Source organism: Ursus maritimus, unplaced genomic scaffold, assembly GCF_017311325.1.
Source record: "Ursus maritimus isolate PB19 unplaced genomic scaffold, ASM1731132v1 scaffold_4, whole genome shotgun sequence".
Lineage (NCBI taxonomy): Eukaryota > Metazoa > Chordata > Mammalia > Carnivora > Ursidae > Ursus > Ursus maritimus.
Genome location: NW_024426552.1, coordinates 67,333,190 through 67,351,964, shown reverse-complemented (window position 1 = coordinate 67,351,964; position 18,775 = coordinate 67,333,190). Strand labels below are relative to the sequence as shown.

The following is an 18,775-nucleotide window of genomic DNA, read 5'->3' as shown; positions in this document are numbered from 1 at the left end:
TCTGATGTCCTTACCCAGTTTTTTTATTCTTATATTTAATTTTTAGCCTGGCTTCCTGGGGGTTGCCCTTGAGTCTGTGTGGCCCATAAGGCTCCACCCTCTGCCAGTGGATCTGTGTGTAGGTTGGGAAGCCAGCAGACTGGCTTTTACTTTTTGCCAGTCTCTCTTTGGTCTCCTCAGGCAGGAGCATAGTTTTCCAGTCAGTCAGGAAAATATGCGGAGATATAATCCTTCTACAGTCCTTCTGTGGCTCTTTCATTCTAGATCTTTCCATTAAATTTCTAGTTGCTCCACTGCTTACCCTAGCTGGGTCCACAACCTCAGGCTAGCAAAGCTGAGGACTTTTCCCTCTAAATTTTCTACTATACTCACCACATTTAGCTTATAAAGGCACAACTCACAAGGTTGCCCCCTCTGGCAGCAAAACTGCCAGTTTCTGACTGGCTGCATGCTGGTAAGAACTGGGATGGGGATGGAGGCCAGGCCATAGGCTCTCACTGTCCTCACCTTCAGTTCCAGCAGTTTTTGAAAAATAAATACTTCTTAATTATTTGTCTCTGTTTGGTAAATTCTAGAGCCCTGAGTGATTGCTTATTATTATTTTGTCTAGTTGTACACTTACTTCTTGTGGAGAGGACTCACTGACTTCTTCACATTGCCATAGCTGACAGTCCCTCTGGTTCATTCTTCTTTTCTTTTTTCTTTTTAATTTTTATTATTGCTGTATAGTTGACAAAACATCTCTGGTTCATTCTCTCTGGAGAATGATCTTTCACAATGTAATAAGAAATATAAAACTATTTCATTGCCCTGACTCTGTAAATCTATTTGGAGGAATTGTGTATCAAAGAAACAACTCAAAACCAAACAACAAACCATAAAATGTGTTCAAGATTGTCATAGCTAGATTGTTTGTGTTGATAAAAAATTCGAAATAAATGTGCAACATTTGGAAAGTGGTTAAAAGAATTGTGTTATCAACATAATAAAATACCACGTGGACTTGAAACATGATCCTTTGTGGACTATAGCAATGCACATTCTTAGTTTATATTTGTTAACTGGAAGTATGTGTTTATTTATTCTGATAAAGATATGGAGTATATTTTCAGAGACATTTTAGTATTTATTTTAAGTAACTTCTATAAATTTACTTAATTTGTTATTTTAAAAATTGACATAATTATGCTTATTATATTTGATATTTTTAACATGCCTGATGCATGGTTTTATGTACCTGTTTGTTTTGCAACTAAGGTATGATAAAGTCAAGTCGCTTTCTTGGTTATTATTCTAGAATTTTTAACACCAGAAACTGTCCCCTTCCACGCTAGTCTGTAAGACTTGTTTCTTTTCAGCAAAATCCTTGACAAGAGAAAAAGATTCTTTTTTTTTTTCTTTTGGGATTAGTAATGCCTTTATTTTTTTTTTCTATTTTATTTTATTTATTTTTTTTAATGATTTTTTATTAAGAGAAAAAGATTCTTTTAGTCATTTTTGAAGAGTTTTGAAACCATAGTTGTTCAGAATTCTGAATAATTGCCGGCTTTGTTGTGCCTATTCAAAGTATTTGAGCATCCTTGCATGAATTCTCCCTCACATTGCTGATGTATAAAACTGCATTGTGCTTGCCTGGAGGGCACACCCTTTCCTTCTGTTTCCCCCCTAGGTTCCTCAGAAAACATACACACACATACAGTTTCCTTAGGTACAGTGTAATTGAGGTTGTGTGAGATTGAGATTAACTGTGAAAAGGTGAGCTTAACATTTCACAGATCTCAGAGAGGCAAAAATCGAAGTCCTTAACCAATACTGTTCCTTCTTAATAACCAAGGGGGCAACTGTATTTCACTAAGCCTGCGATCAAAAAAATCAATCAAGCCTCGGGCATGTTAAAATTGTACAATTTAATTAATGGCGATCAAGAGTATTCCTACTTTTTAAAAAAAGTAATAAAGCCCTTAATTCAAATCAATCATAAACTTTGGCCGTTTATTTTAATCCACTATTAATGAGGAGACATTTATTGAGCACTTCCTATCCACAAACTTCTAAACACCAAGATTTGGCATTTAGAGATGTAAAAGAGAGTCATTGCTCTCACGGTGTGGAGGTACAAAAGAGAAGTATAGTAGTTGGAAGCGCATGACGAAGGCAGACAGATGTTGAAAGGATAGAGACTACTTTGGGGGCTGGGATTGTTTCTTTATTCATTTAACCACATGTATAGAACATTTACTACATTTCAAACACTGTTCCAGGTGTGGGGGAACATTCTGGATAGACATAGAAGGTCTCTGCTGTCCTTGAGCTTGCATTCTAGTAGGGGAAGACACATACTAAACAAGCAAACAAAGATATACTGTAATGTCAGTAAATGATAACTACTATGATGAAGAATAAAGCAGGGTAACAGGATAGAGAGAGACCACATGGGGAGAAAGGGTACTGTTTCAGATAGGTTTATCAAAAAAGAGATCTCTGAGAAGAGGGTATTTTAATGGAGAATCTAATTGTATAAAATAGTGAGCCATGTAGAGATGTGGAGGAAGAGTTCCAGGTGGAAGAAATGGTATGTATAAAGGTACAGGTGAGAATAGGATGGGCAAGTTCCAAGAATAGCAGAAGTCCAGCAGTAACTTGAGAGGAGTGGGCTAGGGGAGAGAGGTAGGAGATGAGTACATGAGGAAAGTGGGGGTCGGTGCACTTTAGGGCCATGCCGGCCAGGGTTGTGATATGATCAGGTTCAGGCTTCAAGAAGATCACTTAAAAAAAAATCACTGGCTTTGTGAGGAATGTATTGTATAGAGAGATGTAAGAGAAGGAGCCAAAGCCTGTTGGAGATATATTAAGGCAGATTAAACTGCTATAATAATAATAAATGTAGTGGCTCAAACACAATGGAAATTTATTTCTTACGTGCACTAATAGTCTAGGAAGGCTCTCCTCCGTGCATTGATTCTGGGACTCAAGCTCCTTCCATTCTTTTGACTTTATTATCCCTTAGTACCTTGTCATATAAAGTCAAGACTCAGTTACCATGGTCAGATTTCAGGCACAGAGAAGAGGCATGCCTGTTCTCTCAAAGCCTTTGGTGCAGAAGTGGTACTCACCACTTTTGTTCATATTCTACTGGTGAGAACTTAGTCACATGACCACACCTCACTGCAAAAGATTTTGGGAAATGTACTATGACTGTGGTGTCTACTATAGGAACACACTATAGTAAATCAGATGAAAGTGGCCTGGACTAGCATGGAAGCGATGGAGGTGGTAAGGAGTGATCATATTGTGGATATATTTTGATTGTAGAATCAACAGAAATTACTGATGGAATAGATGTATGTGTGAGGAAAAGAGGGGTTAAGGATAAATCTTCGATAGTTGAGTGAATGGTGGTATTGCTTATTCAGATGAAGAAGACTTGAGGAGAATAGATTTCTGCTTTAGCCATGTTAAAGTTTGAGGTGCTTGTTAGCCAGGTAAGGGGAGATATTAAGAAGACAACGAGATATTCAAAACTTCAGTTCAAGGTAGAGGTTGGTGATGATGTAAACTTGGAACATTAGCATGTGGATAGTATTTAAAGCCATTGGGACTAGATGAAATCTCCTAGGAGTGAGTATATTTGGAAATAAGAAGAGTGCCAGGGACTAAATAAATGCTGGAATACTCCAGTATTTGGGAGTTAGAAGGGGGTGGTAAGCCAGCAAAGGAGACTGAGAAGGAGTGGCCAGTGAGACAGGAGGAAAACCAGGGGAGTAGTGCATCCTAGAAACCAAGAGAAGAAAGTGTTTCAATAAAAAGAAAGAGATCACATGTGTCAGATGCTGTCTGAAAGGTCCAGTAGAATGAGGACTGTGAGTTGACCATTGGATTTAAAAAGTTTCAAGTCATGACAACCTTAGGAAGAGTAGTTTTAGTGGAATGTTATATACAATCTTAAGAGTGGGCTGAGGAAATATGGGAGCTAGAGACTGTATAGGCAATTCTTTTGAGTTTTGCTATAAGGAAGATAAAGAAATAGGGCAGTAACTAAAGAGTGGACTGGGAAATATTTGTTTAGGTGGGAGAAATTACAGTGTATTTGTATTTGATGGTGATGATTCAATAAAGGGTGGAGAAATTGATGATGCAAAAGCAAAGCCCTTGAACAGGGCACAAGTGGAGGAATGTGCCTTATGTAAGAGCTGGGACTGTTCATCCACTGTGAAAGGAGGAAAGGCAGAAGAGAGGGTACAGATCCAAGTAGATTTGTAGATTTGGTGATGAGAGAATATAAAAGCTCCATTTGAGAGGAGAAGCTGTAAATTTGTTACATCAGAGAGTAGGAGAATGAGTTGACTAGGTATAAGACTGCTGAGGAATGCTGAAGTATAGAAGCAGGTGAGACAAGAAGGGAATGCTGTTAGTCTTGGACCATAGAATCTTAGGTAGGTAAGAGGGTAGTGAAAAGAGGAGGTAGGTGATAGAAAGCAAAAACATGCTAGGGAAAATTGACTGAAGATTCCTTTGTAGGCTATGAATAGTTGGGGTGAGAGACAGCGGAGTAAATAAGAAAAAAAAAGAGGTGATAGGCAGAAGTAGATAGATTGAGATCATGATTTAAGGAGGTGTAAAGTTACTAGTAAAGCAAGCCTTAAGTGTGGTCAAGGGAGTTAATGGTTGAGGTGAATGGGAATTGTTTTTTAGGCTGAGTTACAAATTTGGAGAAGAGGAATTCATAGGTATTTGCTCATAATAGAAAAGAATTTGGTAACAAATTGGTAACCAAGGATTTGGCTCATTTATTTTTTAGATTTCTTCCTAAAGTCTACACTCCAAGAACAAGATATCCAGAGACCAACTTCTTTCTACACCCACATGTGCAACCCCTGGGTCTCCCTGTTAGGGGTGAGTAACTTCATTTTTATCTCAATTGTCTTTGAGAAAGAATTCAGGTAGAGATATCTACCTCGGGGGCTGCATAGAGGAGAGGAGAAAGGAGGGTCTTAATAGGAGCTATGTGATTTAAAGGTGTTACATAGAATTTAGTTGAGACTACAAATGGCAAGATTATATTTAATGAACCACTTATTTTAATCAGTGGTTTACATTAAAAATACTTAATCATCTGTGATAACCTCTGGGTCACTAAATTTCTAGCTATAGCAAATTAGCATAATTTCACTCTAATTTGTTTCTTCTAGGGAGAAGTAGGGCAAGAAGCTAGGGTAGAATATCTATTTATTGATAGTTTTGATTACAGGGTACTTTTGGGTGGGTGTCTTTCTCAAATATCTGCTTAAGTGAGGTTTTGAATTATATGTGAACTTTATTTAGAATTTATAGTGATCAGAGGTTGATGAGAGGGACTACTGTTTCTTATGGCCCTGGCCTTGTGGCTTGCTTACCATGTGATAAACCATTAGATGACTTGCCCTTCCTACTCTGTTTCCACAGGCTTTTGGGTCTCTTCTTATCATGTTTGTGATCCAGTGGGTCTACACCCTCATTAACATGGGTGTTGCTGCCATTGTGTATTTCTACATTGGTCGGGCCAGTCCAGGGCTTCACCTTGGTAAGCAGCAGAGCCTTTGTGCCACCATCTTCCTTCCTCTCTTTTAGCATTCATTGAAAAAATGTATTTTGAGCACCTATTAAGTACCAACAGTGACTCAGCTACAAATCCCATTTTCAAGTAGCTTATAGTCTAGGAGGAAAAATAAAACATGCACACAAATGGTAACAAATAAAAAATAATAACAACTTGTTGGTTGCCATACGACATATGGCAGTAAAATTGATAACAACAATAGCGCAAGGCCCAGGAGGAAAGAAATGGAAATATACTGTTTTAGGTTTCTGATACTAATGTGAAATACTGTAATATCACTTAAAGGTAGACCATGATAAGTTAAAAAGGTAAACTACAAACCCTAAAGCAACCACTAAAATAATACAACAAAGAAGTATAGCTAATAAGCCAGTAAAGAAGATAAAATTGAATTTAAAAAATACTCAAATCAAAATAGAGCAGGCAAAAAGAAAATGATAATAAAGGACATATGAGACAAACAAAAAACAAATAGCAAGGTGGTTTATATAAACCTAACTATATCAATAAGCACACTAAATATAAATGGTCTAAACATTTCCAACTAAATGGTCTAAACACTGAGATTGTCAGATTGAATAAAAAAGCATGATCAAACTATATGCTGCCCACAAGAAATTTACTTTAAATATAAAGGCACAAATATATTAAGAGCAAAAGGGAGGGAAAAGATAATATCATAATAACATGAATCAAAACAAAACTGAAGTGATTATATTAATAACCAGACAAAATAGATTTCAGAGAACAGAATATTACCAGAGATAAAGAGGGTCATTTCAGAAAAATAAAGGGAAAAATTCATCAAGAGGACAAAACAAACCTTAACATTTATGCACTTAGAAACAGAGCTTTAATAACATGATGCGAAACCTGACGGAACTGCAAAAAGAAATAGAAAAGTTCATATTGACAGTCAGAGATTCCAATACCTCTCTCTCAATAATTGCTGAAGTAAGTAGGCATAAAATCAGTAAGGCTTTAGAAGACTTTATGAACATTGTCAACACACCTGACCAAACTGATATTTATAGAACATTCCACCTAACAACAACAGAATATACATTCTTTTCAAGTATACATGAAACATTTACCAGGATAGACCATAGTCTAGGATTAAAAAACGTTTAATAAAGTTTTAAAAAGTTTAATAAATTTTAAAAAGTTTTTTAAAAGGTTAAATAAATTTAAAAGCATTCAAGCAAATTCAAGAACAAAGTATGTTCCTTGACTAAGGGGGAGGTAAATTAGAAATAAGTAATAGAATGATATTCCAGTTATCAAAATATTTAGAAACGAAAGAACACTAAATAACACTAGATGACTAAGAACACTAAATAAAGAAACTAAATAACTGATGACCCAAAGAAGACATAAAAAGTGGAACGACAAAGTATTTTGAACTGAGCAAAAATGAAAATGTAACATTTCAAAATTATGGGATGAAGCTAATTCAGTAGTTAGAAGGAAATTTATAGCATCGAATGGGTATATTAGAAAAGAAGACCAGGGAGGGCACGTATTGCATGGTGCGCTGGGTGTTATACGCAACTAATGAATCATCGAACTTTACATCAAAAACCAGGGATGTACTGTATGGTGACTAACATAATATAATAAAAAAATATTAAAAAAAAAAAAAGTAGGAGACAAACTGAGGGCTTCAGAGGGGGGTGGGGTGGGGGATTGGGATAGGCCGGTAATGGGTATTAAGGAGGGCACATATTGCATGGAGCACTGAGTGTTATACGCAAATAATGAATCATGGAACATTGCATCAAAAACTGGAGATGTACTGTATGGTGACTAATATAAAAAAATAAAAATTAAAACAAAACAAAACAAAAAAGAAAAGAAGACCAGAAACCAACATTGCCCTGTATGTTAACTACCTAAAATTAAAAAAAAAAGGAAAAGAAGAAAGTTGTGAATTCAATGACCCCAGCTTCCAACTTAAGAAACTAGAGAAAGAAGATCAGATTAAACCCAAATAAGAAGAAAAAAGGAAAAAAATAAAGATCAAAGTAGAAATAAAAATTTTATATAGAGAGAATGCAATGAGACAAAAATCTGGTTATGCTAGATCAATGAAATTGACAAAACTCCAGCTAGACTGATCAGTATAAAAGGAGAGAAAGCACAAAACTACCAATACCAGGAGTGAGGGAGATGGTATTACTAGCATCTACAGATATTAAAAGTGAAACAAAGAAATATTATAAACAACTATATGCCAATAAATTTGGCAACTGAGTTAAACTGGACAAATTCCTTGAAAGGTGGAAATACCAAAGCTCACTCTAGAATATAGGGCTATTTAGGTAATCTAAATACCTTGTCATTAAATATCTGCCCACAGAGAAAACTCTAGGCCCAGATGGCTTCACTAATGCAAACTGCCAAATATTAAAGGAAGAAAGAATATTCATTCTATAGAAACTCTTTGGAAAACTCTACACCAATATCCCTCACGAATGTAGATGCGAAAAATCATAACAAAATTTTAACAAGTTGAATATAAAAATGTATAAATAAGATAATACATCATAACAAAATGGATGTACCCCAGAATTTGAGGTTAGTTTAAGTGTAATATTCACAAACTACAAGAGGAAAACTACAAACATTTCTGAGAAGAAATTAAAGAAATTGAAGAGGAAATTAAATAAATAAATAAGAGATCTACTGTGTTTTTGAATTGGAAGATTCAATATTCTTAATGTCAGTTCTCCCCAAATTGTTCTATAGATTCGACACAATCCCAGTCAAAATCTCAGCTGCCTTTTGCGGAGCAACTGGCAAGCAGACCCCAACAAAATACTTACATGGAAAAGCAAAAAACCTATAGTAGTCCAACCAGCTTTGTAAAAGGACAGAGTTGAACTTGCATTACCTGATTTTGAGACTGATTGTAAGGTAGAACAATTGAGATAGCATGGTATTGGCATCAAGATAGACAAATCAGTGGCAAAAATAGAGAGTCTAGAAAGTAGCCCCCACATGTACGGTCAGTTGATTATCAAAAGCGGTACAAAGGCAATTCAGTGGAAGAAAAGTCTTTTCAGCATATGATGCTAGAACAATTGGAAATCCATATTCAAAAAATTAGCTTCAGTTGCATACATCATACAATATAAAAATAAAATGGATCATAGAACTAACCATAAAACCTAAAATTATAAAATTTCTACAATAAAATATAGGAAACTAACTGAATGAGGCAGATTTCTTAGATACAACACTCAATGCAGGAAGAGAGTTGATAAATTGGACTTCATCAAAATTAAGAATACTGATATTCCAAACATACTGGTAAAGAAATGCAAAGGTCAGGATGCCTGGGTGGCTCCGTCGGTTAAGCACTGCTTTCGGCTCAGGTCATGATCCAGGGTCCTGGGACTGAGCCCTGCATCGGGCTCCCTGCTCAGCGGGGAGCCTGCTTCTCCCTCTCCTGCTTCCCCTGCTTGTGCTTTCTCTTTATGTCAAATAAAGAAATAAAATCTTAAAAAAAAAAGAGAGAGAGAGAAAGAAATGCAAAGGCAAGCCATAGACTGTGGGAAAATATTAGCAATTCACATATCTAATAAAGGACTTGTATCTAGAATACATAAAAACTCTCAAAATTCAATAATAAGGAAATGACAACAAAAATGGGCAAAGATTTTAAATAGATTTCATCAAAGAACATAAATGGGTGGCAAATAAGCGCATGAAAAGATGCTCAACATGAGTGGTCATTAGGAAATGCAATTAAAATCACCCCATACTACTATACACCCATTAATATGACTAAAATTAAAAGTACTGACCATGTCACCTCTTGTTGAAGATATGGAGCAACTAGAAATATTATATACCACTGGTGGGAATGTAAATGATACGATCACCTTGTACAACAGTGTGACAGTTTATTATAAAGTTAAACAGGGGAGGTGGGTGGGGCGAGGGGTGAAATAGGTGATGGGGATGAAGGAGGGCACTTGTGATGAGCACATGGTGATGTATGGAAGTGCTGAATTACTATATTGTACACCTGAAACTAATATAACTAATATAATGCTAGCTATATTGGAATTAAAATTTAATAAATAAATTGATCGATCGGTAGACAAATAAATAAATAAATAAATAAAGTTAAACATATACCTACTATATGAACCAGCTACTGGACTCCTAGTTTTTTACGCAAGAGAAATGGAAGCATATGGCCATAAAAAAGCATGCGCATGAATATTCATAGCAGCTTTATTTGTAAATAGCCCCAAACTGGAAACAACTCAAATGTCCCCCAACAGGTGACTCTATAAATGAATTGTAATATAGCCAAACAATGGAATACTACTCAGCAATAAAAAGAATGAACCTTTGTTTTAAAGAATGGACTGCTGATACATGCAGTCACATGTATGAATCTCAAAATAAAGTGGAAGAAACCAGACAAAAAGAGTACATGGTGCTGTATTTCATATATGTATAATTAATATATTTTATATATAATTTATATATAAGCCAGAAAAAAAGAGTACATAGTATACTATTTCATAGATATATATGAAAATCTTAAAAAAAAGAGAGAAAGAAATGCATAGATAGATAGATAGATAGATAGATATAATTACCAAAAATGCAAACTAATCTATAATGACAGTGGATCTGTGGTTGCCTTTGGATGGGGTTTGCGGGTGGGGGACGCGTTGGGGGAGGTCTTATGAAGCAGCTTGAGGAAGCTGTTAGAGGTGATGGAGGTGTTCATTATCTTGTTTGTGGTGATGGCTTCACAGTACCTACATGTGTCAACACTTGCCAGATTTTACAGTTTAAATACATGTAGTTTGTTCTAAAAATGTACTAACTTGTTTTAATTAGTAAGATTAAACACAGGGCAGAAATGGTAAGATAGACACACACAGACATGCTAGTCACAAAGGGAGAACTTTATACTGACAGATCCCTAGAAACAGGAGGCATGGCATACCACTCAGGGCCAAATGGGGAAGGACGAGGCTTGGTCAGGAGGCAGAAGAGGAAGAGAGGAGAGCATGGCCCAGAGCCATGACTGGAGTTTTAATGGGAAGGGATGGGCGAGGCAGGTAGGTAGCTGAACACGTTTAGGGTTGGATTGTTTGAATAATTTCGGTGGGCTCTGGGGTATAAGGGTGGTCACTAGCTATCTGGTACCTGGCCTTGGGGTGATTTAGGGCAGGGGAGTATTGGCTTGGTGTGTGGGAGTTTAACAAATAAGGTGATTGAGGATGAGGGCTCTGGACTTGTTGGTTTATACCCAAAGTATGCTCACATAGGAGTTGTTTGCTATCTCTAGAAATGAGCTCGCACCTCTAGGATTAAGGTCACAAATTCTGGAGTGTCAAGAATCTAGAAAGTAAGCAAACACAATCAGTACTCTGATTGTGTGTCTGTTACTCCTTAATAATAAAGCTGTTTAAAGAGTACAGTTGAGAGCCCTTTTCAAAAAGCAAAATTCTATGATGCCCCAATTTAAAATAAAACAATTAGTTTCAAGTTCTAACTAAATCAAACCATAACAATCCAGGCAAAATGAAAAGAAAAAAAAAAGTTCTTCAGAATTGGAAGAGTCTGATGTATAGTTTTGAAAGAAAAGCACATCAAACATTGTTAGTCCCATTTACATTAAAAATGATGCTTTAAAAAAGGTCATGCTAGGGAGAGGTCCTCCTATCAGCTAGTTTAAGGGGTAGAATATATTTTGATTAACATAAGGGTTACGTTAGGGATTGCTTCTGAATTTCTTAGAAATTAGTTTGATATTAAGAAATTTAAATATTTCCCAGAAATTTAGTCACAGGAAAATATGAAATAAAATTCCAGGCCAATCTACACCCAGAATTTAGATAATTTAGAATGTAAGAGATCACAAATGAGTAGGGTCAGTAAAATGTTTATGTTTATTTTCTTCCTTCCAACAGTATCAGAATATATTAGAAGCTTTCTCTTGCAATTGCAGATATTAATGCAAATCTAAAATTTGTCCCCCCTTTAACCACAAGAACCCTAAATGAAACTGAGGGAATATGTGTTATCAGTTACATCCTGTTGACATTAGCCAAGATTCTAACATAAGCCCCATAATGCTAATGTCCCGATTATATATTGAATACTATCTTAGCACCCAGTTTTCAACCAGCCATTTAGATACATACATACATACATACATACATACATACATATATACAAAATTTGAAGAAGCATTTTCTAAAACTACATTTGATTTGATTTCCTAAAGTTATATATAATTTATTATGTGAGATTTAAAAAAAAAAAAACCACACCAAAGGAGGGATGGATTTAAAGAAAAAAATGTTGATGAGTCCTATACTAATCAGTGAGTCCGATTTCAGGATATTTGGCCAGTATCTCGACAATCTCACTTCAAACTTCAGCTCTGACGTGGCTCTATATTGAGCTATGTGATTCACTTTACACCTACAGAAACATCCCAAGTGCCAGATCCTGTGCGTATTGTACTGTGAAGATTCCAAGATGAAAAAGACGTCCTTTCTATGCTTAAAGAGTGAATGGTCTCATAGGGGATTTTATAGCATGTATTTAACATATTATCAATTTGAATCTAACAGAAAAAAAATGATCAAAAATTTTTAGATTCCCGAGACTGAAGTTAGCAAATCCTCTGCTTTTTCCTCTGTAGCACTGTATTTAGTTTCTTTCTTGGGATTTTGGATTTTAGAAATTTTTGAAAGAAATTTTTGAAAACTACATATGGGTACAAAGTCCTTCGTAGGTTGGTATCAGAGTCTTACGGTAAATGAGGTTTAGTTAAACTGAGAAAGGAAAGAAAGCTTTTGTGCTAATTCTGTGTGTGTGTCAGGGAGTGTACATTCCCACTATTAAAGCCGGGCTTCTGGACCTAGAGCCTTTATTAATACTTACGCATCCGTTTTCCCTGCAGGATCAGCCTCCAGCTTCAGCTTCCTCAGGTGGATGAAGTCCCTTCTGATCCCCTCCTGCAGGTCCGTGCTACTCTGGGGCCGTGGGAGGTACTCAGGGTGTCCTGTCCCTGGCTAGGTTTAACTGAACTGTGGGTGGGAACCTGACACTTGACAACCTCGAGGACACTCAGACTCTGCTCCTCACTGCCTTCCGCCACCCAGCCCCCTCCCCGGTCTTAGCTCAGCAGAAGCTTCCTCTGGCTCCAGTCGTGCCTTCATATCCTCAGGAATCATAAATAGAGGCTTTTTCTGGAATCTGATTGCTGGGTGCTGAGTCAAGAGAGCTGCTGTCAGTGAGTTCCCAGTCTAAGACACACCAGCATCAATACACAGTCATACACAAGATTAAGGCCTCAAGGCTACTCCTATGCCATCTCAAATCAGAGGTGGTTGACGTGCTTGTATTGGTGAACGCGCAGAGGTCAAGTACAGAAACACAGCAGAGATTCTAGAGGATTTCTGTGGGCCCTCCATGTTCAGCTACACAGAGAAAGGGAGAAGCAGGAGGAGGCCACATGGAGAAGGTAAGACTTTGGGAATGCTCTCGTCTCTTTCCTCTTCCTCCTCCACCCTTCCGGTACTGTTGCTTCCTCGACTTTGAAGGCCTCAGGACTCTGGAAAATCACTTCCCTCCCCTTTCAGTACCAGTGAGGAGCCAGGGCTGTGGGCTGGGAAAATCCAGGCAGGACCCAACCAAGTGTTTATTTGGTTTCATTTTGTTTGTTTCTGAAACTAGAGAAATCTAGGTGGCCTTTACCGATACTTACACCTTCTGTGCCCTGACATTGCTGATGGATGATGGGAGCCTTTCCTACTGATTTCAGATGTAAATTCATAATCCTTTTTTTTTTCTTTCCATTTTTCTTTATTGTGGTAAAATAGACATGTCATAAACCTTATTCTCTTAACCATTTTTTTATTTTAATTTTTTTTATAATCATTTTTTATTATGTTATGTTAGTCACCATACAGTATATCCTTAGTTTTTGATGTAGTGTTCCATGATTCATTATTTGCATATAACACCCAGTGCTCCGTGCAATACGTGCCCTCTTTCATACCCATCACCGGCCTATCCCAATCATTTTTTTAAAGTAGGCTCCACGTCCAGTGCCAGGCTTGAACTCACGACCCTGAGATCAAGACCTGAGCTGAAATCAAGAGTCAGACGCTTAACTAACTGAGCCACCCAGGCGCCCCCCCACCGTCTTAACCATTTCTAAGTGTACAGTTCAGTGGCATTAAGTACATTCACATCGTTGTGCAACCATCACCACCACCCATCTCCAGAACTCTCCATCTTGCAAAACAGAAAGTCTATACCCACTGAACAATAACTCCCCATTCCTCCCTCCTAAGAATCCTTTTAAAGACAACTCTTTGCAAGCACTACCAGTCTGTTCAAGTTGACAGAAGAAATGAAACCCTGGTGCTAGAGCCTAGGATGTTAAACCAGAAGGAGCAGGGGCTCTGGAAACTATCAGGGAGAGGGCTGGGAGGCGCTGGTGTGTGGGGAAGAACCCCTTTCCTCTGCCTGGATGTGGGGCTGTTGTCCTTTGTGCAGCTATAGGAGGGGGTGGATTGCCCCTAGGCCTCTCTTCCGGTCTGGGCCACCAGGTTGGGTGACTCAGGTCACAACACACCAGGCTTGATCTCTCCCCCCACCCCTGGTCCTGAGGGAAAGTAGAGGCTGGGTGGACGTAGATTGTGGAAGCCGCCTACAGAATCTGGAGCTGCGAGTGGTGTGTGGTTGAGAGTATCTGGCCTTATCTGATTCATAGGAACATTTTTAGGCATTTCTGGTTTTAAAGCCTATAAATGACCCTGGGAGGTCACTACTCCTTAAGTTGCACTTTGAATTCCAGGAATTTCACCTCTGAGGTCACCATAGTACTATGTAGAAAAAACAATGCCTTCGGAGGAGATTATTCTTAGAAAAGGATAGTGCTTTTGTTGTCATAGGACCCAGCGCACACTATTCATAGCTCTGTGGGCTTGTGAATTGGGTGGCGCAGGCCTCCACTAAGTCCCAACATCACACTTACTGGCCTCACGTGGTTACTGGGTGAGATCCTGTGATGGTTATTCAGGAGGGTGAAAGGACCAAGAAAGGGTGATTCACTTAAAAGTAGAAATTGCTGTTTCGTAGTTTTGAAGGACTGGTTCCCTACCCCCCCTCCCCCCAACTATAGTCCCGGATGCTCTTCAAAACCAAAGAAGAATCATGTTGTAGAATCTGTTTGGGCAAAGCAATTGGGCTATGCTGCGTCTTCTGCCACACACAATTCCCAGAGTTATGTGAAATGAAGCCTGACCTTGAGAGAGCTTTCTTTCCAGAAGTCCTAGCAATTGCCCAGGTGAGAATTCTTAGGCCGTTCTCGTCTAAAAATGAAGCATAGTGTTTCTCTGAACTCAGAAGAATACAACGGTTTCACCTTAAAAAAAGAAAAAACAAGCATTAACAAAAATAATGCATTGGCAAAAACACTTTATGTGGACCGAATGTCACCTCTTAAGCTTACTTCTCGAAGAGTCAACCTTTATAGAAGTTCACTCATTTCTCAGAAAACCTCCATCTATCTCCTTTAGGTATGTTCTCAGCCGGTGGCTGCCGGCCTTCGTCCTGTGATCTAAACTTCTGTAACAGCACATTTTGCCAGAGGCAACTGGAGCTTTCTACTGAGGTTCCATAAGTTTAGAACGTTAGATTGCTACCTTTTTAAGATAATTGTCAAGCATATTCTTTAAAGAATCACACATTACTACTCGCAAAGTAGATGATTCTTTCTGAGTAAAATTTTAAGGAGGAAATCCAAGCCTGCGGTATGATTTAAGGCCCTGCCGCAGGCTGAGGGAACTGAGGGGACCTGGAAAGATGAGGAAATAAGGCAGGGTAGGTGAAGGGCTGGCCCGGGGCGTGAGGCTGCTTAGGGGCTGGGCAGAGACTATCCATCTTCCGATGCCGGGTTCGTTGTTCCTTACTGCCTCCCGCCTCTAGCACTTTCCTGTTGTCTCCCAGACATTTTTCTGTGCTGGTTTATTCTAACTCCAACTGTACGTCGACACTTCAGGCGACAATGGAATCCACATCGGGATGTGCTTTTTGTCTTCAGGCCAGTTTAGTGTCAAAAGCCTCTGCGGTTCCCCTCGTAGCTGCTTCCTCTGTAAACCTCAGCCCCGGAAATCATTCTTCATTCAATGTTCTTTCCAAAGAACCAAAGAGAAAACTTCTCTTTCTACTCTTCCCAGTTTTCCAGCCTCTCCATTCCATTATTTCATTTGACAAGAAAGCAAAGGAAAGCTATAGAGCCCCAACGTGACACCGTTGGGGAGGTTATCTTGGCGGTTGTCGCCTATGGGGTGGGCACAGCTTTACATGTCTCTACTGAAGAGAAGTAAATATCACTCCCCTTATTTTGATACTTATTTTTTATAGTTTGGGCTCGTGAGCTATTATACCTATAGTGTTCCCCAGTTATCTGATTTAAATACATGGTCAGTACGAGGGACAAGGTAATAAGCACGCTGACGCTCGTACGCAGCTGTACTCTACCCGGAGCACTCAGCTCCGCTGCTTCGCGCTTTGTCTTTCGTTCCGACCGCCTCTGTGTTTCTCTCACCCAAGGAGCTTGAGGTCTCCCCGAGAGCAGATAATTTTGGCGCCGTCCCTGGCTAGGGTTGACATGGAGATGACTCAGCTCACCCAGGAGAACGCAGACTTCGCCGCTCGGGATCGCTACCACCACTCCTCCCCCGTGAGTCGGGAACAGCTGATGGCTCAGTACTGACGACCGAGTGCTCCTTAGCAGGCGGCCCGAGGACGCTGCTCTCTTGGAGCCGTCCAGGGCACAAAGGATCCAAACCCCAGAACCTTCATGATGCTGGTTCTCCTCAGTAAGAACCCAGAGACCTGTCCTCCCCTGCTGGTCTGGACAATGGAAATCTGCATTCTGGTCTGGAGCACCCGTCTCGCCAGGGTCACCACCGGAATGGCTCCGGCCCCCGCAACACGCGCCCAGTCTGGAGAGCTCCACACGGACAGCGAGACCTGCAGGTGTGGAGAATCAGACCAGGTTGCTTGTTCTGCAGGCCGCAATCAATGGTTCTTTTAAATTTTATTGTATTATTTATTTTTTGAATAAATAATACACTCACATGGTTCTAAACCCCAGAGGATAATCATATATATATATATATTGTGGAAATTCCCCCTCCCATCCTTGTTCCCCATACGTTCATCCCCTGCCCCAGAGGTAACCACTGTTCTTATGTATACTTCCAGCATTTCTTTATGAATAGACAAGTAAATGGGAATGTGGGTTCCTATTACTCCCTTTTTATACACACAAGGTAGTGTATTATACATGTGTTCTGCACCTTGCTTTTCCCCTTGGAGACATTTCCATATCAATACATACACAGTTTCCTCATAATTTTTCATTGTATGAAAAATGGTATAATTTATTTCATCAGTTCCACAATGATGACATTTGGATCGTTTCCAATGTTTTGCTATTATAATCAGTTCTGCAGTGAATAATCTTGTACATATGTACAAGCCTAAAGTCTATCCATAGGATAAATTCCCAGAAGCGGAATTGCAAGATCAAAGGGCACATGCATTTGCAAGCTATTATTGTTTAGGGAAAGTCTTTTTAATTAAAAAGTTAAATTACCGTGAAAAACGTAATGGTGACTCATGTTCTCAAAAGCTTTTGTGGGCCCCAGCTCTGTGGACACCTTTGCAGCTGTTTTACGGCAGGAACGCCTGAGGGGACAGGACTATGTGGATTCCTCGATGAGCTCAGGGTGGCGTTCATCACAAGCCTGCCGCTTCCCCTGGTAAGGTGAGCACTTGGCCCAGAGCTGGTGGTTTCCCCGCTGAGCCAGAGGGAAGTACCATGGGATCCGTTCTGACCCCTTTCTTCTGTCCTAGTCGTTTTTAAGCTGGTGCGCGGAGACTCACCTGGGAGGCTCGTTAAAAGTGCAGATTTCTGTACCTCATCCATAGATTTTTTATTCAGTAGGTTTGGGGCAAGTCCTGGACTTAACTTTTTTTTCTTTTTTTAAGATTTTATTTATTTATTTGAAAGAGAGAGAGCAAAAAGAGAGCATGAGCAGGGGGCAGGGAGAGGGAGAAGCAGACTCAATCCCAGGATCCTGGGATCATGACCTGAGCCAAAGGCAGACGCTTAACTGACTGAGCCCCCCAGGTGGCCCTGGACTTGACATCTTTAATGAGCGCTTCAGTGATTCCACGCAGGCCATCGTTGGGCCTCATGTTGAGGAATGCTGGGCTGCTGGATAGAATAGGCTAAAAGCCAGTGGGATGGGAAGGTCATGATGAGGGGCCAGTTGGATCTCATTCTCTCCTAGGAAATGAGGTCAAGTTTACGATTACTGCTTATGCACCATTTGAGTTAAGCATCAGGCTTCCAAACATCGTTAGGAACAACTTAAAGCAAACTCAGCAGGCATGTGGGAAATAGTCACAACATAAAGTGACTGTTTTCATGAAGGCCAAGGTTGGTGATCTCTGAGGGCCCTTTTCAAGAAGAAACTGCTCTAAGTTTCTGAAATATATCCTCACTCTTGTGGAGGCCACACGTCCAAGGTCAGCGTCACTGAAATCAAGGTGTTAGCGGGCCTGTGCTCCCTCTGGGGGCTCTGATTGCTGGGGAGAATTCTATGCTTGCCTTCTCCAGCTTCTGGGGGCTGTGGGCAGTCTTTGCCCTGTGGCCACATCACTCCCATCTTCATGGCCAACATCTTCAAATTTCTCTGCTCCACCATCACCCCCCCCGTCCTCTACGTGTGTGATGCCAGCCTCTGCCTCACTTATAAGGATGCGTGTGATTGCATTTCGGGTCCACACACAATCCAGGATACATCATCGCAAGAGCCTGAAGGATTGGGATGCGGCTATCGTTTAGGGTACCACTTTTCAGCCTACCACAGAAGCCTTTAATGATTCTGCATTTTGCTCTTTTGAATTCTGCACAAGCTAAAAAAAAGCAACCCCTCTGAAAAACGATGGTACTGAGTTTGAAAACCATACACAGAAGATTCAAGTATCCAGGATAAGAACTTGCCCAACATGACTAATGTTACAGAAAAGAATAAGGAGAATGGGGTAAAGAATTCCAGCATTCCAATCAGTGTTGGGGATACCTGAGTGAATAGCTCACAGTCT

General features: G+C 39.5%; 1 protein-coding gene across 1 annotated transcript in view; it reads left to right on the top strand.

The window, feature by feature from the left end:
• The window catches only part of SLC12A8 (solute carrier family 12 member 8), a 38,531-nt gene extending 21,340 nt beyond the window's left edge, over positions 1–17,191 (top strand). Inside the window, exons 4-7 of the mRNA XM_040621351.1 lie at positions 4,799–4,893; positions 5,443–5,560; positions 12,543–12,603; positions 16,208–17,191. Of these exons, the coding sequence (XP_040477285.1) occupies positions 4,799–4,893; positions 5,443–5,560; positions 12,543–12,603; positions 16,208–16,370 (437 nt within the window). The 3' untranslated portion in view covers positions 16,371–17,191. The remainder of the gene's footprint in view (positions 1–4,798; positions 4,894–5,442; positions 5,561–12,542; positions 12,604–16,207) is intronic.
• Positions 17,192–18,775: the final 1,584 nt, after the last annotated feature.